This window comes from Hyperolius riggenbachi, chromosome 11 (assembly GCF_040937935.1).
Source record: "Hyperolius riggenbachi isolate aHypRig1 chromosome 11, aHypRig1.pri, whole genome shotgun sequence".
NCBI classification, from domain to species: domain Eukaryota; kingdom Metazoa; phylum Chordata; class Amphibia; order Anura; family Hyperoliidae; genus Hyperolius; species Hyperolius riggenbachi.
In genome coordinates this window covers 77,375,771-77,402,245 of record NC_090656.1, presented here as the reverse complement: position 1 = coordinate 77,402,245, position 26,475 = coordinate 77,375,771, and the positions used below count along the sequence as shown (strand labels likewise).

Sequence of the window (26,475 nt, the reverse complement as noted above, 5' to 3'; positions counted from 1 at the left end):
ATTGAACTTTATCCCAATCAGTAGCTGATACCCACTTTTACATGAAAAATATAATGATTTTCACAAACAGACCATCAGGGGGCGCTGTATGACTGATTTTGTGCTGAAACCCCTCCCACAAGAGGCTCTGGTACCGTACGGTACTCTGGGCAAACTGCCACAATGTAACAATGACACACACAGGAAATGGCTGTTTATAGCTGTCTGTTAAAGCCAGAACAGCTACATAATCTGCCCACAGTAACAATGTCACCATGTAATACATGTCAGAATGTGAATCTGGGAGAGGAAAGATTTTACAATGAGCAAACTCTGACTAAATCATGTATACATAATTATTGTAAAAATTAAGCACCTTTTTATATTAAATTATTTTCACTGGAGTTCCTCTTTAACTCTATTAGTTAGCCATTAAAAGGTATTATTTTTTACAAAACGTTGTTTTTTTTCTACCTATATAATTTGTTTGGCTAACACGGTACAGAAACTTTTTTTGCAACTATTAACATTGTACACCAAATCAAAACTGGAGAATTATAGGAAATCCTATCTAGGATGAGGACTATAGATCTAATTATCAGGGCTGTGGAGTCAGAGTTGAAGCAATTTTTGGGCACCTGGAGTTGGAGGTTTCATAAACTGAGGAGTCAGAGTTGGATGATTTTTGTACCAAATCCACAGCCCTGGTAAGTATCAGACTAAGGAGTCGGAGTCTAAGCCATTTTGGGTACCTGGAGTTGGAGGTTACATAAACCGGGGAGTTGGAGTCAGATGATTTTTGTACCGACTCCACAGCCCTGATAATTATTTATTGCATCAGTTTATAGAAGAAGAAACACACAGAAGCCAATGGATTTGCTGCAATATATATTTTAATTCAAAGTGAATTTAGACAATAATACACCATAAATTCATATTTTGACACTCACCAAAATAGTAACCTGGAAAACCCGCTTTTTGTGACGAAGTACATAAGCCTTGGTCACATTGAAAGTCACTGAGAACTAGAGAGGAATACTATCGCAAACTGTAACAAGACATACATCCATAAAAATGTTTCCCAGTCCTCATATTATATATTGCACAGTGCAATTGCTACATGGCAAACTAGTGTAGCATAGAAATCAAAATAAGCCCAAAAAAAGAAAATGAAAACAAATAAATGATAAAAAAAAAAAAAAAATTAAAGCCACAAAACTACATTTTTGTTAAAACAGTAACAATTCAAACTTTTGTAAAATCAAATGAAATATAAAGCCGGATTTCTAAACAAACAGTCCTACCACTTGCAGTATTGAGTTATCTCGACGCAAGCCAAGAGAAAAAAAAATCACAAGGATAGAGTTAAATATGGAGTTAACTAAAAACCCAAACCAAAAGCAGTTAGTACAGTAGCATACTTAATAACACCCTGAATGAGTTAATATCTAAATACAATGAAATCTGTAAAAAATAAATAGGAAATTGTTTGTGTAAAAGCACCTCTGCGGTACGCAGTGTTTTATTTAAAAAGAGGGATAGGAAGATTCATTCCATAGAATATTCAGATTTAAAAGTTCCTCCTTCTTGGGTGAAGTAGCCCTGTGATTGGTGGTTGTTCCACAGCAGCAGCCAATCAAAATGTGACTGTTCTAAATGTCTGAATAAATGGCTGTACCAACCCCTTATGCTTGTTAGAAACCAGTTTCTTCAGTGCGAAATGAGGAGCAGATATACAGAGACAAGGCAGGATTACAGATCTATGAATGACAGCACCAAAGAGAATCCGGTGGATCTAATTAGTCTGCCAATTTCAGTACTTTGCCTTTATTACACAGACTGATGATAAAGCTGAACTCAAAATAAAGAGTGAAACCCACAGCTGTAATGCATACAGTATATGCAAACTGTGTTACCTGCCAAACATTTAGTGCAGTCTTGTGATCCACGCAAACCTGAAAGAACGCATAAAAGAGCATTACCACACAGACGCAAGGTCATGCCCCTCAGCACTCTGCTATCAGGTTCCAAGCTTTTCAGTAACAACTCTGTGTAATACAGCAGCATCTGACTGGATCACAGCACTCCACAAAACTCCCCCAGTCCTGCTTTTCAGGGGATTGTTGTAAGCTAATATGAAGACCGCTTCAGGTAGCTAGACCTCTAGCAATCAAATATATTTCAAAATATTTTTTTAAAGGGAATATACAGTAAAATAATTGTATCCATTACAATTTTTTTTTGTAAAATCAGGAAAGTGAGAAATAATAAACATGAACATTTTTCATATACCTTTTTGAGCCAGTAGGTGGAGCTCATGAGTGAAAAAGCCCAACAAACGCTCTCTATAAAACGGCAGTTAACAAGCCTTGGCTCGACTCTAACTTTGATAATACAGAGGGCAGAGTGATAGTTAAAGTGTAACTACAGCCATTTTTTATTGTAATCTGCAAAAGTAGGAAATCTTTTTCAGGTTTTTACTGTCTGTGTTCCGGTTTGGGAGAAGTCTCCTCACTTCCAGTTCTCTGTAACCAGGTTGCCGGGTCAGGGAGGGAAATATTCTCAACAAGGACAAAGATGATAATTAAAAGCTTGTAGATAGCCTCTTTGCATAAAAACAATTGTTTATCCCATCTGAACCCTAATTTAGAGTTGTCACCTGATTTACTGTTGGAGACAACCTTGTCACAGATACAGGGGGTTTGGAGAAATCCCCCAAAAGGGAAACAACAGCAATAAAAACAAGCTCAACTTTTCCCACTCTATTAAAAAAAAATTAAAAAGTTTGATCTGGAATCCGACTTACGGTTCTACCACTCGACATGGCACTATCGGACCTTCACTGCAGCAATAAGGCAAGAATCTATTCTAACTGCAGCCTTTGCCAGTGGCATTAGCAGTCAGAGCTCAAACCAATGATGAAATATTCACAGATAATATTTCAGGTATTCCCCATTTATAGGTTTCATTTATTTTACAGCTGATTAGAAAATAAAAAAAAAAGAAAATACTGTACATTCCATTTAACAAAAAACAAAACAAAAAACAAACAAGATTAAGTGTTTAAAGGACCACTTTTGCCAAGAATGGATCAATACCCCATTATCACTGTTACAGAAAGCCCATTATTTAGTAACAAAGCTTACTTGGTGTCCAAAATCTACTCCATCTTTGCACTTCAGTGCAAAGCAGTGAACATGTTTGACAGAATAAACCATTCACTGCAGGGGAGTCTCCGCATATCTGCCCATTCTCCGCCGCCAACATTGAAGCTTCCATAGTTTCTCGGCACTCTCCCAATAGAGGAATTTCTCCTACATTGTGATGTGTGCAACTGTCAATATTATCAATGCAGTTAGCAGCATGTACTACCACAAAACCATTAGCAACAATGTTTGCTGGCTTAAAGTTAGTACTAAATACTAAAGGTGGCCATACACTGGTCGATTTGCCATCAGATCGACCAACATATAGATCCCTCTTTGATCGAATCTGATCAGAGAGGGATCGTATGGCTGCCTTTACTGCAAACAGATTGTGAATTGATTTCACTATGAAACCGATTTACACTCTGTGGAGCTGCCGCCGCCCTCCCTCCCCCCGCATACATTACCTGATCCAGCCGGCGCGAGTCCCCTGGTCTCCGTCTTCTTCTCTGCTCTGGGCTCCAGGGCTACAGCTTCACTTTACTTCCTGCCGGGGGAAATTTAAACAGTAGAGGGTGCTCTACTGTTTAAACTTCCTGTCGGGACAGGAAGTAAGTGAAGCCAGCCGGAGCCCAGCACGGAGAAGGGACAGCGGAGACCAGGGGACTCGCCCTGGCGGATCAGGTAATGTATTGCCGCTAGTGTCGGTCGTCGGACATTCAAACGCTGCTATCGACGCACTCCCAACCCGCCGGCGATCGAGTGAAATCTTCCGCACGGACGGATCGACGGGAACAATTGATTTTGGATGGAAATCGATCGTTTGGTCAGCGTTTGCACAACGATTTCACAGCAGATTCGATCACAGTGATCGAATCTGCTGTATATCGGCGGGTAAATCGTTAAGTGTATGGGTCCCTTAAGCATCATTACTAAATAAAGGGCCATTTCCAATTCTGGTACGGTTTACAAAAAATTCAGGTATTTAGCGTAAAATAATTTTTTCACAATAGCGGTCCCTTAACACATGCGGTTTGTTGTCTGGTGTTCAGATCTAATATTACCACAGTAGTCCATGTATATCAGAGAATACGTGTGATGTAAGCCCAATGTGTGAGATATAACATCCATGTTATGCATGGAACTGCCGAAGCATCCTCTGGGCTGTTATTTTCCACGCATAAGTATAAAGCAGCCATTCTGTTAGCTAGGTGCCTCTTATCACAGCAATGCCACAAATTACAAGTCAAATAAATAGAACTGATCGTAGAAACCGCCTGCTGCACCTTAGGTGTGCCGCACTTGCACGCTAATGAATGTACTATACCATAGCCACAACTCTAATAGTACACAGCTCTTGATAATATTGCAAGGTGCTCTACCCTAAGCAATCTTAGTAAGCTCCTCGTACTTTATATAGGGGATCGTTCTGACAGTTTATATTAATATAAGGTGTTAGACGCAAGGTACAAATTAAGAAAATAGTGCAGATAGTGTTGGAATAAGTACCCACGTGTTAAAAGTTCCCCAAAACCTTTGATATGTATGAAGAGTAACCAAGTAATGGAACTACCATTGTCTACCAACTTAGGGAAGTAAAATAAGTAATTTGATATGAACGGGAACTTCTTAATTCCTAACAACCCGAGAACAATCAACAAAAGTTGTTTTTCAAAGTCATTAAACCCTTAAAAGACGACCATCTGTGGGAGAACTTTGGAAAAATCCCTTCCAGAGGCTTCTTCTCGTAGGTAATATGTGCTATTGAGCCTCATTCATTTCAATATAAACGCAACACTGTAAATTTCTCTTACATGAGTGAAATTAATAAATCTTCTACCTACAAAATTATGTAAAGAAGGGATCAATATGCTGCTGCTGCTTGCAGGAGGACTCTAGAGGGGGGCAAGCCCTCTACATTGTTGCATGGAGGCATTTCAATAAGTGGATATCTACTGAAGCCAAATTCAAATTTTAAGTTAGGTACACACTTCACAATTTGAAGTAGATGGACTCCAAGATCAGCATCTTCCCGATTTCATTAATCTAGTCTAGTAAATATCCAAGACTTCAGCTGAAATGTTGTCCAATATCAGTCACACGGCAGCAATCCTTAGTTTGAAGTAGTACAAAGCTGTGGGAACCTTGATCGTATAAATATCACTTCTGCTGGCACTAATGGTCTTATCAATATTACGACCATACCTATGATCAGATTTTTGGTCTTTTGGTGTATGCCTACCTTTAAAGAGATTCTCTAACAAAAGACATTTTTTTGTACTAACTGCAGTGTGGTGGGACATTTCAGTGCAGTGAAAGTCTGACTCCTGATCTTCAACTGAGAGCAGTAAATATGTTCTGGACAACTACACTAAGATGTACTAGAGGGTTCTGGCATCAAATATATTCACAGAGCTCTACAAGTATCTGTGCTGGGCTTTCCTTGATTGTCCATCTCTCCATAGCTTGTGTGGCTGCCCACTACAGATTCCTGTGCAGGTTGCTATAAATCAATGAACAATTGAAACTGGAGTTAAAGTATAACCCATTTCCATCAAAACAAGTTAGACTCTAGGTACACCGATCCATTATTACTGCTCTTACAGAAAAAAATTGTAAAACCCAATGACATAGCTTCAGCAGACACCATGTTATCATAGGGCTCAATGACAGGAAGGTTCTCTGATACTACATGTATTTGGACCACAGCAACAGAAAGCTTGAGTAGAACATTTACATTCAACAATGACATTAAACCCCTTGAAGAGGACACAGGAATGACAACCAGCTGCATAGAGCACAACAAAGAACTTTCAAATCAGGGGTGGACAGATAAATATGGAGTTCTGATGCCAACCTGTCTAATCCAAGAGCCAATAGAAATTTTGTAGGAGGCAATTCCATTGACCCCACACACACAAAAAACCTCAAAAGTTAGGCGCCAGTTGTAATATTTAAGGCGCATTGGCTACCCGTCTCATGGGGTTTCAGGTCCAGGTCTGCTTTCAACAATGATTTCAGGCTTCAGACCCTCACACAGGGCAAATGCCCTTCCTTCACAGAATTCACACAATGCACTGAAAGTCATTTTGTTATAAAACCACCGGATTCTGCATGTAGAGTAAGAGCAGATTAAAGAATTAAAGTCAAAAACTTTAATACTCGGGTTATTTAATACTCAGGTCAGACAATCAAGAAAACAGAGCCTCAAAAAGAGACAGGTCTTCCAAAAAAGACAATCAAGGAGAACAGAGCCTTTTCCCGTTTATTTTGTGCTGCATCTTGGCTCAGTTTTAACAAGAACTGCCCTTTCAACAACAATTTTTGAGTATTATTTGTTTTAATTGCAAATCTTAAGTGCTCAATATATTGTTCAGCTATACAAATTACACAGATAGTACATATATACAGTTTACATGCCTAAGACCTCAAACCGAGTTTAGGACGAGTCTTTACAAAGCACAAGAATACAGCCGTGCTGAGTACAGCACATGGCTACAATCAAGGGGTAACTATATAGGCTTTATTGCTTTGTTCTCCAAGACTGTGTGTCTTCCTTAGTAACTGTGTGAAGAAAAAATGACCGGGGCAGACAAAGTAACGCAGAATTCATGAGATGGTCAGTCTAATTTAGGAGTTAGGAACTTAAGGACTAACATGATCATAATGTCTCTGAAAGGTAGGGAGTGGCTTTATTTAGGACCTTTAGGTACTCTTCTCTAAAGACTTGACTAACCTTACAACCTGGTGCAGGCCTGATTGATCTATACTAGAATACATGCTCTGGTGGTGAAGGTAGTGTCAGCATGTAATGACACTGTGCCTATCACAAAGGTATGGATGAAACTCAGAATGTCTTGGTTAACTGTCCATCTGTACCTTCTAAAAAAGTGGAACCTGATGTCACGGTGTACAATCGCTCATTCCTGGCGACACACAACCTCTAAACACTCTACAAGCAAGACAGTAACAATTACTACCTCTTACAGCTCCCAATACTTACTCAAAAAGCTGGCCACGATGCCTAGCTGTCTCAAAACAGAGATGGCTTTCTTAGCCTACATACAAACTGGCCATTCAAAATGTGGTTTCCCTGTGCCACAATCCTTCAGTATGTAGTCAGTGAATGGCAAGCAGTTACCATTATAAAAATCATTGAGTTCTGAGGTGGCTGCAGTGTGCTGAATAGGTTTTTCTGCAAAATCTAAGAAGATCACATTCATTTTAAACAAGATGTGTTCATTAAAGATTACTGCAGGCATGCCAGATATATCTGCAGTCACAACAGAAACCAGTGAGGTTTATAGTAATGTTCCACCCTGTAAAGACAGAACACAGCACCATGAAAGCCATGTACCAAAAGCTTGTTCACACATGGTATAAACGTGGTTTTGTTCTCTCATGATCTATATGTCCTCAATCAACAAGCAATTAAGGCATTCAAGCATCAGAAGACCCTCCAGGGGCCCTCAGTGAAACCTACATTACAACTCTCAAGTTTATCATAGTGAGCTGACTTTAACCTAAACCTGGCACCACTGACCCAGTAACTAGCCACGTAGATGGACACCAACCTTACAGATCTTAACTCTCCCACCATGGCAATGAGTTGGATCACCTTTATTATAGTAGACACGTATGATCTAATGGGATCGTTTCCAGGAACTTTCCACATGACAACCAGTTTGTGTGGTCTGCTATGATATCTACAAAGATACAGATGTTGCAAATATTGTACAAAAGCAGCCTGGTACAACACAGTGCTAATGTCCCCCAACTGAAGTACTGGGCTGTGTGTGACAGATGTTACTTTAAGCTCGAAGTTATCTAAAAGTCCCGAATTTTTAACTTTGGAAATAAAGGAGAAAAGGTTAAAACCTGTCAAATTGTAAATGCTATATATCCCTGTGGGGTGTGGGATGGTCCGTTGCAACGCAGTACTGTGACAAGCCCCATAGACTTGTATGGGCAGCGAGTTGACATCCAGAATTATTCTGTAATGCAACTAAGCACTGTGAACTAGCCCTCATTAGGGTGACATCATTAGGGTGACACGTAAGTGCTGTACAGACCTGCTGCTTGGCTATAGCTGGGCAAGGTGTACAGTTTAACGGAAGGGGGAGGAAGGATAACGGCTGGTGTACAAGTGAGCGGTGTCCTGCAGCACAGAAACAAAAGACGGTAAAGAATGCACTCGTTCAAATTTCCTCTAGTGTGTGTACAGGGCTTAAGAAATTCAGAGATATTCTCTGCCCAAAACTACAAAGAGAGAAAACCACAGTATAAAAAAATAGCGTGGCATTTGAAGATAGAACTGGATATTATGCAAGATGAAGTCTTATGTAAGATTGCAGCATCCATACTAGATGAATGCAATCCAGATGACATTACTTTTGGGTCCAAGGCAGATAGGATAACTGCACAGTCAATAAGGAGTTGAGAGTAAAAATAATTGACCATAAATTTGCCAGAAGTGGTTGACAAAATGAAACATTTTTGTAAAAAATAAGTTAGTATAATCTCTAGAATTCAATTAGAATAGATGTGGGCTCTAAATATAATACTTTAGTTATGCCTACTGCATTGATTTGAAAATGGCAAAAAGATCATAACCTATGATATTGCTGGAAAAAGGCAGCAAAGATAAAAAATAAATAAAAAGACTGGGCAAGATGTAAAATTAGTTCAGTTGGAGGGAGAGAAACATGAATACAGCATTGTTCCCACAAAGATACTGGTGTGGCATAAGCTTGTCTGCAGCAACATACTACTTTCTTGGCGTACGCGGATACTCGCCGTCCCGACATTTTGGCGCAGGGTGAGCCGAATAGTGGCTCACCCTGCTGCCGCTCAAATTTCGGGTGGCGTTAATTACTATTTCCCCTTCGAGTCGTAGCAACTCGGAAGGAGAAATAAAGGTCTGGTGATCGTCAGCACCTGAATGGCATTGCAACGTGGCCACTTACATAACATTATGTCTGTGGCTGTGCCCAGGTCAGGCGCAGCACGGGAAGAGTGCGCACCGATATGACCTGCTTCGACTTTCTTGTGCTAGGGATGCAACTGTAGAACCATGACCACACCCTTCACAAGCAACAATGTGCACGTACTTCGTCACACATCAAGCACTGCTATGAAAAGAAGCTTTAAAGCACCATATTTGCAACATCAGCAGACACACCAGTTCGGCTACCCTGCAGGTGGACCTTAATTAACTTGCAGCCCTCTGACGAGTGGAAACGCAAAGTTAGCATGCCCCGTTATTGTTTGACATTCAGGCATACATAGTCTGGTTTGCAGAGCATGCTGGGCCTTGACGTTTCACAACAGCTAAAAGGTCATATGACTGGTAAGCTCATGTAGACAAAGCTGTACCAACAATAATAATAACAGATTCTTACATCAATGTATATAATGCATAGAGATAATAAGCAGTTAATTTTGTGGCAGGGAGGGAAAGCAATTCGCTCCCGTGCTGTAAAATTTTCATGTTAACACTGTAAAATTTATTTTTCTTCTATATTCTTTTAAGTTCATGATTTAGGCACATTTTTTTTTCTTTTTAACATTCATTAAATAAAACACTGCTTGTGATAACACCACCCAGTGCTAGAAAAGGGGAACTACAACCCCCTCCTCCAAAAAATAACGGAGTTAAGAGTCACCGTAGCATATGAACAGGTGGGCAAATGCGGTGTTTAGTGGTGTTATTTGCAAGAAAATAAGATAGAAAAATTAAGGGCTAAAAGTCCCCCCCGTTTATCTTCAGTCTATAACATTTTCATTATTCCAGTCACTGGCTAATCTTTTGTATCATCAGATTCAAAGAAAATGATTATAAAATCAAGCCTGATACATTATTTTTATCTCTTAAAGGTATACACAACAGCAATATGAAAACATTAAAAAATAACTTACATTAATACACCCACTTATATGCAGTAATGAGCTCCAAATTTATGAAGATATATAGAATACTGATGTAATACACACACCCCCAAAAAAATAACATATGCAATTAGGATCCATAATTTACAATACAGTAGTTACAAAGGACACACCAAAACATTAAATGCAAATTAAATTTAAAAAAATAACCAAAAAAAAAAATCCCACTACTCTTTATATATCATTAGACTTAAAACAGGAGTAAGGCGGCTAAGTATTAACGGGATTATGAAGCTAGAGTTCACAGCTATCAAAAAAGTGGCGTCTGTTACATATAGCAGCTTATCTATTATACATTCAAGATAAATGATAAGATTTATTATTTGCCCAAAGCTAAAAACATTAGTCTTAATACCTTTTCTTAAAGCCCACCATAAAACTACAGTATAATTCAGGTCTATGCAAAAAAAAAAGAACAAAAATGTAGATACCTTTTCTTTATATAGATTTTTTTTTTAATTTCATTAAAAGAAATGGATGATTTAAAAGTCTTTGGTGCTGATAAATTAACTTAATATGGACAATGCAAAAACAAAAACGTTTTTGGAAAGAAGAAACAAAATGTCTTGAAATATGCGCACTATTTCATGTCCCTGACGGAATGTATTAAATACACAGTCACCACTCAAAAGAAGAAAAATAATAAAATATGGTGTAAAGGAGGCTTTAATAACTGACACATGCATAAAATGAAGCCAAAAATTGCACACCAAGTAAAAACCTCACATCTTATCAAACTTCTATAGTAAATAGTCCTTGATACGTACAATGAATACTGCGAGGGTTGCCCAACTGTGGTCACGTGTCACGGCTACAACCTTTTTTCAGTGTAGGACAGGGTTGCAAAATATTGCACAGCAAGATTGTGCAGCTTCTGCCAAGACCGAAAGAGATCAGCACACAGACTATCAAAATCTAGCCAAAATCACGCCATCTACAGCGGTAAGATACGATTTAAAAAAAAAAATCCAACCAACTGGACAAATGCCGTGACACCAAAATAGATAATGAACGATCCACATAGACAATATTGCAGTTCCTGTCAACTGTGATTAAGTGATTATCAACAAAACGTGCAGCTAGCATTAATCCTAAATTTGAAACAAAAAAAAAAGTCTCAAAAGCGTTTTCAGGCTATGTGACGCTAGAACGCTAGATAACTGTGTCATTCAAAACAAAACATAAAAACAAATACTAAAACTCTTCTATGCAAAATTAACAAAGAAAAAAAAAGAAAAAGAAAAGAAAATATACATGCTGTTCTGTAGGTAATGAAAACACCTACATCTTAAGATCATACCACACAACCAAAAACAAAACGAAGGAACAAACCCCTAACTGAGCTGATACTCAAATGTTATTCAGAAAAACAAAAAACAAAACAAAAAAAATAGATATTCATATAATCAGCAGATTCGAAGATTAAGTGCTGAACTTGACATTAATATATTAAGTAATAACATTAACAACCTCAAATATTTAAGGCACTATGTGTGGGAACAGTATACAATGCAGCTGATTATTAGGACGACAACATTGAAGAGCACGGTCTAGGCAACTTTTTGTTTTGTTTTGTTTTTTTAAAAACTTTTCTTCTGCCCATGCAAAAGACACATGCAATGTGAACATCAACTCAGTAGCCAAGTGACCCAACACTGAAACACCAAGACATACAGAACAGACAATTGACACGAGTACACCGTACTGCTGACGATATGTGCATTTGTTGCGCTAAACCTGTACGTTGAATGGCTTCCCATAGAGACGTGTCTTGCACTAGTTAGAAGGCAATTGTATAAAAAATAGCAGGAGAGCAAGTGAACTTCCATCTCCTGTAAGTCACCTGTCTAAAGTTACAATAGAAGAGAACAGGACTAGAGACAATTTATACCAAATGTGCAAAACACATCAAAAGTGATTTTTTTTTCTAATTTTTTTTAAAGCTCAAGATTGTTTTTTTTTTTTTTTTTTTAAATTGCACCCAAGTCTACATGATTCAAAAAATATTTTTTTTTCTTCTTGTGCCATGGCAGAAAAAATTATTAAAAGCCATGTTCTTGTATTTTGCTTCAAACGAAAGGTTTGAATCTTTGAGCTTCTCCTCTACCGCATAAGGTGGCCAAGTTCTCACATGTACGGATACTGGCTGAGTTTGGTGGGGCTCATGGGAAATCCTGTGTAGGCAGGGGAGGCTGCGATGAACGAGTGGGATGGGAAAATAGGTTTGTACTGAGTCTGGTGGATGGTAGGGGAAGGCAAAAGGCGAGGGTTGATGCCCACAGCGACCTGGTGGATGATGCCACTGGGGTGAGAGAAGCTGTAGGCCGGGTGTTGTAAAATTGGTCTTGAGGTACACGGGGAGGCCAGAAGGTGGGCCACAGGTGCAGCTGTGCTCAGCGGAGCTGATGGTGGATAGGACAGAATAGCATGCTGGCCACCCAGGTGCACTGCACTGTGATTTGGGCTTCCGTGTGGTAGAGTGAAAGGGTGACTGGTGACTGTGGGTGTGATGAACGCCTGCTGTCTCCTGTGCCCGTAATTGCCATTCCATTCTTGATGTCCAGACCCAAAATGGTGTACCTGTTAGAAAACAAAAGTATATAGATTATGAATAAGAAGGGCTGCACAGGTCTCACATATCCAGGAGTAAAGACAGACCAACTCCGTTCATGCACAGATTTTTTTTTATGTATTCATTTAATAGAACACTCTTTCACATTGATCTTTCACATGGATCATTGGAAAGAAAAAAACCCCGTCTTTTGCAGAATAATAATGATATAAAAATACCTGTTAACCATCCTGGCGGTAAGCCCGAGCTGAGCTCGGGCTATGCCGCGCAGGAAGATATCTCAGCCCCTGGTGGAGCGATTTGCTCCATTTAAAATGCTGTACGCGCAGCTAGCACTTTGCTAGCCGCGCGTACAGCTTGATCGCCGCCGCTCTGCGGCGATCGCCCGTACGCAGCGGCGCAAGAGGGCTCCCCCCCCCCCCCGCCAGAGCCCTGCGCTGCCCGGACCAATGAGTTCCGGGCAGCGCTATGGGCTGGATCGGAGGTGTCTGACGTCAGGACGTCGGCTGACGTCCATGACGTCATTCCGATCGTCGCCATGGCGACAGGAGAAGCCAAACAGGGGAGCGCGTTATATACGCGTTCCCCTGTTTGCTATTGATGCCGGCGACGATCGCACTAGAGGGACACATGCGCCCTCTAGTGGTGTTTCATGTAGCTACCACTCTGGTAGCTTTACATGAAACACAAAAAAAAAAATTTAAAAAAAAAGGATTTTTGCCATTTTGGCAAAAAAAATTAACCGCCAGGAGGGTTAAATGTATAGCTACTCATTGTTTCTCAGCTATCTAAATCTGCATTACTCACTCCCTGTGTGTCTGAAATGCTACTCCTGCAAATAATTCTGAGGTAATGCAAATATTTATGATAACATTATGAAAATGTGGAGCTGGACTAGATCTGGCAGCAACCAGGCATCTCAAAATACTCCCATGTAATATTTATATTTTGCGGCGCAGTGTGGGGTCAGCAGTGATCTAAGTGTTGGACTTAAGGCTCGTACACACACTGGATTATTAGGAACAACGGGTCCGTCAGACTCTCCCGCTGGGCGGACGTTCCAGCGCCGGGCGGATCGTTCAGAAACAGCCTTATCAGTCTGCAGACTGACTGTACACACGCTGGACTGTCTGCGGAAAACCCACCCAGCGGGAGGTGCCGACGGACCCGTCGTTGCCTGCAGTCAAGCGTGTGTACGAGGCTTTAGAGCTGGGGACAACCATCCATTGTCTGACTAAGTCCAACAGTGGATTGGAAAGGGTTAAGGGGTTAGAATTTTCACTCACACCAGTGTCATATCAGTTTATTGAGAGCCTTGCTGAGGTCTTACGAGTAGAGGTTGTACAAGTTGCATGCAGCATTGAGTTAAATATAAAAAATAAAAAAAGTAAAATTGGCCCAAGCAAGGACTGCAATGACCAACTAATCAGACAGATTTTAAAACTCCAGTGGATCAGATATGATGCTCTTTCTGAAGCTGCCTTAGTAAATCAAGCCTAGTCTGTCTTACAAATGTGATCTCTAGTGGAGGGAGAGGTGAGACTCCAATCAAGAAGGCTGGTGGAAGGCCTTGGGTGCTGGAAATGTACTATTTTATTATAAAATACAGGGAGTGCAGAATTATTAGGCAAATTAGTATTTTGACCACATCATCCTCTTTATGCATGTTGTCTTACTCCAAGCTGTATAGGCTCGAAAGCCTACTACCAATTAAGCATATTAGGTTATGTGCATCTCTGTAATAAGAAAGGGGTGTGGTCTAATGACATTAACACCCTATATGAGGTGTGCATAATTATTAGGCAACTTCCTTTCCTTTGGCAAAATGGGTCAAAAGAAGGACTTGACAGGCTCAGAAAAGTCAAAAATAGTGAGATATCTTGCAGAGGGATGCAGCACTCTTAAAATTGCAAAGCTTCTGAAGCGTGATCATCGAACAATCAAGCGTTTCATTCAAAATAGTCAACAGGGTCGCAAGAAGTGTGTGGAAAAAACAAGGCGCAAAATAACTGCCCATGAACTGAGAAAACTCAAGCGTGCAGCTGCCAAGATGCCACTTCCCACCAGTTTGGCCATATTTCAGAGCTGCAACATCACTGGAGTGCCCAAAAGCACAAGGTGTGCAATACTCAGAGACATGGCCAAGGTAAGAAAGGCTGAAAGACGACCACCACTGAACAAGACACACAAGCTGAAACGTCAAGACTGGGCCAAGAAATATCTCAAGAAGATTTTTCTAAGGTTTTATGGACTGATGAAATGAGAGTAAATCTTGATGGGCCAGATGGATGGGCCCGTGGCTGGATTGGTAAAGGGCAGAGAGCTCCAGTCCGAATCAGACGCCAGCAAGGTGGAGGTGGAGTACTGGTTTGGGCAAAGATGAGCTTGTGGGGCCTTTTCGGGTTGAGGATGGAGTCAAGCTCAACTCCCAGTCCTACTGCCAGTTTCTGGAAGACACCTTCTTCAAGCAGTGGTACAGGAAGAAGTCTGCATCCTTCAAGAAAAACATGATTTTCATGCAGGACAATGCTCCATCACACGCATCCAAGTACTCCACAGCGTGGCTGGCAAGAAAGGGTATAAAAGAAGAAAAACTAATGACATGGCCTCCTTGTTCACCTGATCTGAACCCCATTGAGAACCTGTGGTCCATCATAAAATGTGAGATTTACAAGGAGGGAAAACAGTACACCTCTCTGAACAGTGTCTGGGAGGCTGTGGTTGCTGCTGCACGCAATGTTGATGGTGAACAGATCAAAACACTGACAGAATCCATGGATGGCAGGCTTTTGAGTGTCCTTGCAAAGAAAGGTGGCTATATTGGTCACTGATTTGTTTTTGTTTTGTTTCTGAATGTCAGAAATGTATATTTGTGAATGTTGAGATGTTATATTGGTTTCACTGGTAAAAATAAATAATTGAAATGGGTATATATATGTTTTTTATTAAGTTGCCAAATAATTATGCACAGTAATAGTCACCTGCACACACAGATATCCCCCTAAAATAGCTAAAACTAAAATCAAACTAAAAACTACTTTCAAAAATATTCAGCTTTGATATTAATGAGTTTTTTGGGTTCATTGAGAACATCGTTGTTGTTCAATAATAAAATTATTCCTCAAAAATACAACTTGCCTAATAATTCTGCACTCCCTGTAGTACTCCAAAGTGATGGACTATTCCACCACTTAGAGACTCTATAAGAAAAAAAAAAGGTCCCCTGGGGGGGTATTCACCTTGGGAGAGGGAAGCCTCAGGGTCCCAATGAGGCTTCCCCATCCTTGTAGCTGCAGGCAATCCAGCGCTGGCTCCCCCAAAGCACCCCACAATCCTGGCTCGACAAGCCTGACAAGGCTTGAAATATTTACCTTCCCTGGCTCCAGCGGGTGGCGCTGTTGCAGCTCTCAGCACGGAGATAGGCGGAAATAGCTGATCTCTGTCGGGTCCGCTCTACTACGCAGGTGTAGGAGACTGGCGCCTGTGCAGTAGAGCGGACCAACAGCGATCGGCTATTTCCACCCATCTCCGAGGGGAGAGCCGATGCTGCGCCTGCGCTGAAGCTGAGATGGTATATATTTATATCACTACTATTCAGAGGGGCATAGTGAGACCGCCGTGGGACACAGGAGGACGGGGGAAGCCTGGATAGGATCTGGAGGCTTCCCTCACCCGAGGTGAGTGCCACCCCCCCCTCCACCCCAGTGAAACTTTTTTAGTTGGTTTTCTTTAAGACTAACAGTGTTGTGTTTTCTTTTACATTTCAGACAATCCAGTGGTGGGATGTCAGAGACCCCATCTTCATGCTAGTGCCACATGTACTGCACTGTCAAATAACATGGCTCCACAATGAAAAAGAGAATTTACCTATTATGAGGGGAAAAACAAAATCACAAACATGAAGGATGCTCACAATGTCTGCCCCATGTGTCCGGCATGTCTGCCCCATGTGTCTGACATGTCTGCCCCATGTGTCCAGTGAGTCCAATATGCCCCCTCCCTGTCCAATATGCCCCCCATGTGTCCAGTGGGTCTCCCCATTTGTCCATCTGTCACCCATACATCCCCTTTTCTACTTCGTGTCTCCTTCTGTCCTTCCTCTTCTCCCCAGCATGTCTTCTCTCCCAACCCCTTGCGTCTCCTGGTTCCCCGTGCTGCAGTGCATAGCCGCAACTTACCTAATCAATGCTCCCGCGGCGATGTCAGACCTCCGCGCTACCCCCCATTAGCCTCCTCTCCCTCCCCTTGTCTTTCCTGGCCCCCCCTGTGCTGTAATGTACAGCGGCAGCTTACCTTCCAAGCGCCCGTGATAAATGCAGACATCCGTCTCCACGCTACTTCTCGCTATTGTGTCCGGCTTGTACTGATGACATCGCCGCGGGAGCATTGATTAGGAAAGCTGTGGCTATGCACTGCAGCACGGGGGACCAGGAGATGCAAGGGGGAAGCGGACAAAAAGGCAGGGAATCCCCAACATGGCGGCGGTTCGTATCGGCAGGCGTTCGGAAGTTGGTGATTCCCTGCCTTTGCCGTATAAGACGCAGGGACTTTTTCTCCCCATTTTTGGGGGAGAAAAAGTGTGTCTTATACGGCGAAAAATACGGTACATAAAATCTTCAATCTGTAGATTGATCCACAGGCAAGAATAATCAAATATAGTGTGATATAAACAGTATTAAAATGGACTAAGCGACAACATTGATTTGTGTCGGGCCAAAAGACCCTTCCTCAGGCCTTTAAACACACAATGGATATCTGCACAAGGAAAACTAGAAAACTGACCACATCTGGACACTCACAAAGCCAGGTCAAACCACAAGGATGAAGCCCCAACAAAGGGCCGCATGATGAGTTGGCCACCTCATCCTGGCAACCTGCATCCATGCAGCCCAGTGTTGGTGCTTCATCTTGGTGTTTTGACCCGGCTTTGTGAGTGTCCAGATGAGGTCAGTTTTCCTGGTGCAGATATACTTTCGTCTTTCGACCAGATTCCCTTCAGCCAGCTATTAGCTTGGTGGATAGCTTCGGTCGAGCACTTCATTCTCTACACTTACCCGCCTCCCACATGACATCACACCCACGCCACTCCGTCAGCCCACACCCCCATAGCCCTGTATGTTACCTGAGGGATCGGGCCCTTCCCCACCATGTGTATAAGGCTTTAGGCTGTAGCTGTTTTTGAGTCACACACCTGCAACAAGCATGCAGCCAATGGAGTCAGACAAGAGTCAAAGCATCTGATCTGCATACTGGTAGGGGATCAGAGGCGCCAGCAGAATAAAATTGATATAAAATTGTTAAAAATTGCCGAGAGGGAAATTGGTGGACTTCCCCTCAATAATTAGATACCAAGGTCTGTCATCAAATCAAACGAATACATTTATTCAATAGTACCCCAAAATCTGCAACGCGTTTCGTGGGAACAGACCCACTTCTTCAGGCAAAAAAACGGGGACAACAAACACAAACAAAGAAGTGGGTCTGTTCCCACGAAACGCGTTGCAGATTTTGGGGTACTATTGAATAAATGTATTCATTTGATTTGATGACAGACCTTGGTATCTAATTATTGAGGGGAAGTCCACCAATTTCCCTCTCGGCAATTTTTAACAATTTTATATCAATTTTATTCTGCTGGCGCCTCTGATCACCTACCAGTATACTTGAGTCCACCCCAGGTGGAGGGGTGATCCTACCCCATTTTTTCTGATCTACAGAGAGCGACTTCTTAATCCCGAGTGAGGACAGGTCTAATCTCCTCACCTGCCTATACAGTGGTTGCCTGAGCGGTAACCCATGTTTGTGAGTATAACCATCTCACTTATTCATTTCCCTTTGTATCTCTGACATACTACACCATATTGGGCTCTCGATTTCTCTCTTTTCTACATCTGATCTGCATGCTCATTCTGGGCTCTATAGTATAGAGGCAGAGCATCAGCACAATAGTCAGGCAACTGCCTTTATGAGAGGATGAATATAGCACCCTCCATATTCCTCTCACAGGTTCCCTTTACAGATGCCCGCTGAGATGCTAATTTTTCTGACTTGCCTGCAACCTGTAAGCAACTTGGAACTGGGCAAACTTACATAAATGGGAAATACATTTGATTGGTCCAATTGCAGGCTGTGTCCACTTTGCCTTAGAAAATTGCAAAAAGTGACTCCGTGCCCATCTCTACTGATAATGGAGTGGCTACAAGGATCCGCCTTTGTGGAACAAAGACTCAGGCCTACCTGACTAAAACTCAGAGGCTGCTGCTGCTGGAATGCTGATGCGAGTTTCTGTTGCCGGCTGCCAATGGCTGTCGGGTGGTTCTTCCTCCCAGGGCCAGACCTGCCTTTTATAAGGGGATGGCAAGCTGCATCTGCAAAACATAACCAAAAGAAAATTGTATTTACCCCGACATATTGAAAACATAACTGTTTTACTGCAACACTCTTGTGACTCATGTAAAAGCCTGAATTGGGTTTAATTGCAGACTCCATGCACTACCCATAGCACTGTCATATAGTGTCATTCTGTTATGACCTCTCTGGATGTATAGGACAAGTCTGCAGGTAGCAAACTGGGCCTGACATTCATACGGTAAATGTTGAGATACAAATACATACATACATACAATAAAACGGTTCCCATACACCCATCGATTTTCCCATTCAATCACTCTGATCAAATTTAGTAGGGATCGATTCAACCAAAATTTGATTGGGCAGGATGAGAAATCTAGGCTGATCGGGGGCAGGGCATGAGCAATAGTCAATTGAAGGCCCATAGTGTTGCACTGCATCAATTAGCTCAACGCTGTAGTTTGTTGAATTTTGAATAGAAGTGCTGGAATGTATTAAAATAAATGTGCAGTGTTTGGTTGGGATCAGTTATTTTCTGAATAATTCTGTTCAGAGAGGAATCAAACATTTTGCCACATGGGGAGGCAATCTATATAAGTGTATGGCCAGTTTAAATTACACCTGATGTGAGAGGGATAAACAATATCAGTTGTCTGGCGTACCTACTCATATTTTAGGTTGCAGTAGTGTCTGAATCACACATCTGAAACAAGCAGGCAGCTAATCCAGTCAGACTTCGGTGAGAGCACCTGATGTGTATGCTTGTTCAGGGTATGTGGCTCAGCAGGACAGCCAGGCAACATGCATTGTTTAAACAGAAATAAATATGTCAGCCTCCATATTCCTTTCACTTCAGGTGTCCATTAAGTCTGCATGCAGATTTCAGATAAAACTAATAAAGTAGGATCCAACTTATATTCAGCCAGTAGAGAGAATAATGTACAATGCAATGTACACACACAACTGGCTCTCTGCTGAGTACTATGTGCTGTCCAATGGAGAGAGGAGAGGGAACGGATAGCCTCTTGGTGAAAAATAACGTAGGGGAATACAATAGCAGTGACTGAGAAAAGCCAACAAAGGTGCAGAGGACATTGGCCTCTATTCATAAAGCATTCCCGCATGCGGTAAAGCTCAAAACAGCTGACTTTCCCGACCATTTAGCAAAGTGTGCATTCATAAAAGCTGTTTCCGCATGAAAAACTACAATTCCTGAGCAATGCAGGAAATTACCGCCTTGTGCGGAGATTATCACAACACAGGTCACTTAAGGTTAATTCATAAAGATTAGAGCAGGCGGAATGTGAGCGGAGAAACCCAGCTGTTTAGATATTGCGATAAGCCAGCGGATAACAGAAAAGCTAATGGAGAGACAGACCTCCCAGGCAGCTGCAGGGAAAACAGAACAAAAAAATGCATCCTGGAATACCAAGGCTGTGTTTTTTAACCACTTGGGTACCTGTTTTCAGATATATTTCAGATCAGAAAGCCTGCATGTGTAACATTTCTTGAAGTTCTTCTAAGCTTCAGCAATTAAATAGATTGTTTAGAAAGACTAATATACAGATTCAGAAAAGATTCAGGGCAAGGAGAGGCAGTTTTAAAAAGAATGCACATGTAAAGGGATGCTGGGGCTGCCTCCTTTATACTAACTCTGTCTCTGCACAGAGAAATGTATCAACTCAGCCAGCAAATGTAACAACTCAGCAGCACCACAAGTTTAGTGCAGGAATTCCCCGTCCTTACATCGCAAGTGTAAACTTTTTTTATGAATTAGCACACAAAAGTCTAAAATACAGATGCGGTATTTTCCCTCCAAGATTTTTTTCACTGCAAATGTTTTATGAATAAAGCCCATTGTGTACAACCAGTCTTCTCCTTTATGGTGGCTAGACAGTCTGAGACAGCTTCTAGGTAACCAACTTCATTAAACATTGACCAGTCTGTTATGTCAAGTTTAGCATGAACATATTAATGTGCTTAAAGAGAATCTGTAAGAAAAATATGCCGCTATGGTGTACTTACCTTGGGAGGGGGAAACCTCTGGATCCTAATGAGGCTTCCCCCGTCCTCCTCTGTCCCAGTGCTGTCAGTTGACGAAAATGGTCGGCAGTGCCGGACTCCAGGAGCATAATAATCATGTGTGAGCCTTGGCAAGGCCCAGTAGCGGTTCTCCTTCGGGCTCTGGCGGAAATAGTCGAGCTCAATCAGAGCTGCTCTACAATGCAGGCACGCAAGGTCTATGCCTGCACAGTAGAGCAGATCTGATAGGGCTCAGCTATTTCTGCCCGAACCCACTACTGGGCCTGCACAAGGCTCACACAGGATTGTTATGATCCTGGAGCCCATCACGAACAGTGCTGGAACAGAGGGATGGCGGAGGGGGGAAGCTGCATTAGGATCCAAAGGCTTTCCCACTACCGTACCCCTTAGGAGCACTTTTTTTCTTACAGATTCTCTTTAATGTTTGTTCTCTAGGTTAACTTCTTATAAAATCTTTGAATGAGAAACAAATACACAACATGCGTATTTGGGGAGGCTAAAGAGAGAGAGAAAGAAGAGAGGGAGCAGATGAAAGGCAGAGGCAATGAAAGAGACAAACATGATAGCTTAGGCATAAGATAGAGGGACAGCTGGAAAGCGACCTCTATAGACAGTAAATAATAAGTTACCCACCTTTGTTTGTGGCCCTGTGTGAATTGACCCTGCGGTTCTCAATTCTGATAGGTGGGACCACTAACGTACACACTGCAGGTTTGCTCTCCACTTTCTCTGATGTCTGGCTGTCTGAGTTCTTATTGGTGTCTGTGACAAAGCTGCTCTTCACGAAGGGACTGTCGTGACCAGAGGAATCCGAGCTCGGTGATCCGTCCACAGTGTCACAGCCACTTTCAGGTTCATCATCGGACATACTAAAGCAAAGGAAACCAGGATTATCCACCATGCTGAAAATAAATTCTCTAATTCTCTCTTTTTTAGTTAGAGTGATTCAAATGTGGAGTGCATTGCCACAGGAAGTAGTTACGGCAAATTCTATATCTGCTTTTAAAGGGGGTTTAGATGCTTTCCTTGCGTTGAAAAACATCCATGGCTATAATTACTAGGTAATTCCTGGTGGTGTTGATCCAGGGATATTATCCGATTGCCATCTGGAGTCGGAAAATATATTTTTTTCCCCTTTTGGGGCTAATTGGACCATGCCTTGTAAGGATTTTTCGCCTTTCTCTGGATCAACAGGGATATGTGAGGGTGCAGACTGGGGTTGTACTTTGTTTTCTGGTTGAACTCGCTGGACGTATGTCTTTTTTCAACCCAAACATCTATGTAAATAAAGTCTGCTATGAAAAGACCTCTTTCAGCAGTGTAGCTACATAGCCATGGATCCCAGTACAACTTTTACACTGGGTTACATCTTTCCATGTAGAATTAAATGTATAATAAGCATATGACAGAGACCACAAACATTTTTTTCCAATGACAGGCATTGTGTGAGAGAGGTGTAGGCAGAGGAGAAAGAATGGATAGTTCAAGATAATCACTATTCTGTGCACATAAAGAGGTGATTCTCACCACAGTACTGATAAAAAGCTATCAAGACCTGATGCAGCAACAGCCCCATGTAGGTCTCTCAGGTCCATGGGCCCTAATGCAGTTACAACCTGTGCATGCCCATTGCTATAAGTACTGCCTCCAGTTATAAAAGACACAACTACTGAAACAGAGACTGCATCATATGAAATGGAAATATAAACTGGACATTGTCCTTTCAAGAACATGTCAACTAAATAGATGGACTGTCTATGCATAGAACACTGCATGTCTAGGTGCAGTAAATTACCTGTTGGGTCTTTTGCAGGGGGATGGGCTGGACTGACCAGAGGAGCTGGTGCTCAAGGTGCTGTCGGGACTGCTCAGGGAACACACCCGATCGATGTTTAGAGTGCTCTGACAGGCCTCACAGTCCAGGCTGCCTTTACATCTGAGGAGGAACCAAAAGTAATCAATCACTTACCACTAATGAAGAACCACATCTTCACTTTTTAAATTGTAGTACACATGGTATAAGATTTTAATCGACCCAATTGCAAGGTGAATGAATACTAAAAACAAAGTTGCATCAACTCAAGATTAATAGGATCTTGCATCTATAATGCACAATGTATATCTACTACACAATATCAGCAGTGTCAAGATATTATTACAGGAGCAATGTGTCGTTACAGTTTTCATTTTTTTCTTTGATCACAGATTACCAGAACTTTCTGTATGCAACAAGTAGCTTTTTACATTGTGGGATTGCAGGGGTGTCAGATATACTCCATCCGGATGTTACCAGGGCAATGGGAGGGGCTGGGCCAGAAGAGCGATAGAACTGTGGGGTCATGTGATCAGTTAGGGAGGAGTTGCCACATCTGCCACTTGTAAAAACCGTGGAAACGATCAATATCGCTGCTTATTTTGAAAGTAGCTGTGTTGCACTTTCATTTGTAATGCAACGTCTATTAAAGGTTAAATAAGTGTTACTTTAGAGGAGGGTAGCTAAGTGTGCCCCCCACTATCAGACTGTTTACTCTTCACACTTCTAAATGTCATTTTCTGCAACAGAATAAGGGGCACCGCTCACAGCGCTGCTGATAAAAGGTAACCGAGCAAGAGAGGCAGCATAAAGAGGAACTGTAGTTAAAAAAAAACACCTCATCTCTGTGGAATGTTCATTTACTGAAAGTCCTATGCACAGAGGGAGATATTGCTTGCTTGACAGGAAACAGCCGTTATTTCCCACAATGCAACGAGGTTCACAGACCGCAAACTGTCAGGGACATGGCTCTGACATCATACTATGGGAGGGGTTTGACAATATCAACCATACAGATGTTCCTGATTATCTATTTGAGAAAAGGCAAACATTTCTCATGGGAAAGGGGGTATTGGCCACTGATTGGGATGAAGCTCAATGATTGGTTCAAGCTTCTTCTTTAAAGCAAACCTGTGAGGTTTGCAAACGGGGAGATGGACAAGAGGTTTGGATTCTTTTAGTCAGGGGTGGGTCAGAAACAGTCTATGCCTGAGGATGAAAGCCCCACACTGATTGGTAAAAGCTCTGCCCCGTTTACTTACTAGCCTCTTTAGTAAGATGGGAGATGACATCACTATTGCTTACAATAATATGGAGTTGGTGGGTGTTGCACAAGGCCACAATGGCCACTTCTCTGTATCAGGACATCTAAGGTATGGGGACCAGTTTAATCTTCTCTTGCCCTTTGGGTGGCAAATTGATATCTGTCCTTATGTAAAGTAACCACAGTTAAGCCTGGTACACACAACCAATTTTGATTGACCAATTTTACCACTTCCATGTAGAAAGAGAGCTTACCTACACACTGCTCATAGTATTCAAAGTTTGATTGCCCTCGTACTACATGAAGGTGGTAAAATTGGTTAGTGATTGGCCAATTAAATCTGGATGTGTGTATGCACCTTTATCTGTATGTATGGCATAAACAATCCCAGAGGAAGCTGGCATCCACGGCAGCAGAACTTACTCTCTCAGGGAGTGTGTCTGGTTGGAATCCTCCTCATCTGTGTCGCTGCTGATCGTGATGACGCTCACTGTCGGGCTGGGCGAATCGGCTATGACAATTGCTTGCCTTTGCTGATTGGATATATCCAGGACTGGCTCCTCCGATGCCTTGCACAATACAACCTCCTGCTCCTCCGAGCTCTGATTGTCCGCTGGTAATGCACAACTTGCAGGTTCTGTGGTCTTTGCGCTGTTTGTGATCTTTGGAGAGGTAAGTGCTTTATTGTGGACAACAGGGTCCTGTATTGTGTTAGTCCTGCAGGATAAAAGATCAGGTGATCAGCAGAGACATCAAGTAACCGTCGCAGCTTTACTATAAACTCCAAAAGGAACGATTGCTGCGGACCTGTTTCCGTACCTGTTCTGACAAAGCTTATTCCGTTTGCTAGCAGCAGGCTGGGGCCACACCACGTGGGCGATGCCTAAACTGATGGGCTGAGGTGCTGACAGTGTCATTTGGTTGGTTAACAGAGGCTGCAGGATCATCGAGCTATAATGGTTTCCATGCTGAATTACCTTCCTGCACAAAATAGATACAAACAAAAATTATAAAAAAAAAAAAAAAAAACTCAGGGAAAATGGGCATACATTACATTTCAAGATCTGTACAATCAACAGGAACTACATAGCCAAAATGGGGCAATTACTAATCTAGCTGCTTGGCCTCTCCATAAAATAAAAAAAGAATCCAGATAAACCTAAGCCTCTAGTAATGGCCGTTAGGAAGGACCCTTCCTGAATACATATAAACTGTTAGGAAGTCTAACACAGCCTCTGAATCTTCACATACAGTGGAGGAAATAATTATTTGACCCCTCACTGATTTTGTAAGTTTGTCCAATGACAAAGAAATGAAGTCTCAGAACAGTATCATTTCAATGGTAGGTTTATTTTAACAGTGGCAGATAGCACATCAAAAGGAAAATCGAAAAAATAACCTTAAATAAAAGATAGCAACTGATTTGCATTTCATTGAGTGAAATAAGTTTTTGAACCCTCTAACAATAAAAGACTTAAAACTTAGTGGAAAAACCCTTGTTTGCAAGCACAGAGGTCAAACGTTTCTTGTAATTGATGACCAAGTTTGCACACATTTTAGGAGGAATGTTGGTCCACTCCTCTTTGCAGATCATCTCTAAATCCCTGAGGTTTCGAGGCTGTCTCTGTGCAACTCTGAGCTTGAGCTCCCTCCATAGGTTTTCTATTGGATAAAGGTCCGGAGACTGACTAGGCCACTCCATGACCTTAATGTGCTTCTTCTTGAGCCACTCCTTTGTTGCCTTTGCTGTATGTTTTGGGTTATTGTCGTGCTGGAACACCCATCCACGACCCATTTTCAGTTTACTGGCAGAGGGAAGGAGGTTGTCGTTCAGGATTTCACGATACATGGCTCCGTCCATTTTCCCGTTAATGCGATTAAGTTGTCCTGTGCCCTTAGCAGAAAAACACCCCCAAAGCAAAATGTTTCCACCCCCATGCTTGACGGTGGGGACGGTGTTTTGGGGGTCATAGGCAGCATTTTTCTTCCTCCAAACACAGCGAGTTGAGTTAATGCCAAAGAGCTCTATTTTGGTCTCATCAGACCACAGCACCTTCTCCCAGTCACTCACAGAATCATTCAGGTGTTCATTGGGCAGCACGGTGGTGTAGTGGTTAGCTCTCTCGCCTTGCAGCGCTGGGTCCCTGGTTCGAATCCCAGCCAGGGCACTATCTGCAAAGAGTTTGTATGTTCTCTCCGTGTCTGCGTGGGTTTTCTCCGGGCACTCCGGTTTCCTCCCACATCCCAAAAACATACGGATAAGTTAATTGGCTCCCCCTAAAATTGGCCCTAGACAACAGTACTTACACTACATAATATAGACATGTGGCAATGGTAGGGATTAGATTGTGAGCTCCTT

The 26,475-nt window shown here is 42.0% G+C and overlaps 1 protein-coding gene across 2 annotated transcripts in view; it reads right to left on the bottom strand.

The window, feature by feature from the left end:
• Positions 1-854: 854 nt before the first annotated feature.
• HIPK3 (homeodomain interacting protein kinase 3) overlaps positions 855-26,475 on the bottom strand; it is a 185,513-nt gene continuing 159,892 nt past the window's right edge. Inside the window, exons 11-16 of one of the 2 annotated variants that reach the window (XM_068260243.1) lie at positions 24,924-25,097; positions 24,540-24,833; positions 22,835-22,975; positions 21,673-21,908; positions 18,883-19,013; positions 855-12,653 (exon numbers count right to left, since the gene is read on the bottom strand). In XM_068260243.1, coding sequence (XP_068116344.1) covers positions 12,201-12,653; positions 18,883-19,013; positions 21,673-21,908; positions 22,835-22,975; positions 24,540-24,833; positions 24,924-25,097 — 1,429 coding nt within the window. In that variant the 3' untranslated portion in view covers positions 855-12,200. The remainder of the gene's footprint in view (positions 12,654-18,882; positions 19,014-21,672; positions 21,909-22,834; positions 22,976-24,539; positions 24,834-24,923; positions 25,098-26,475) is intronic. The other variant, XM_068260244.1, reaches the window with a different exon arrangement.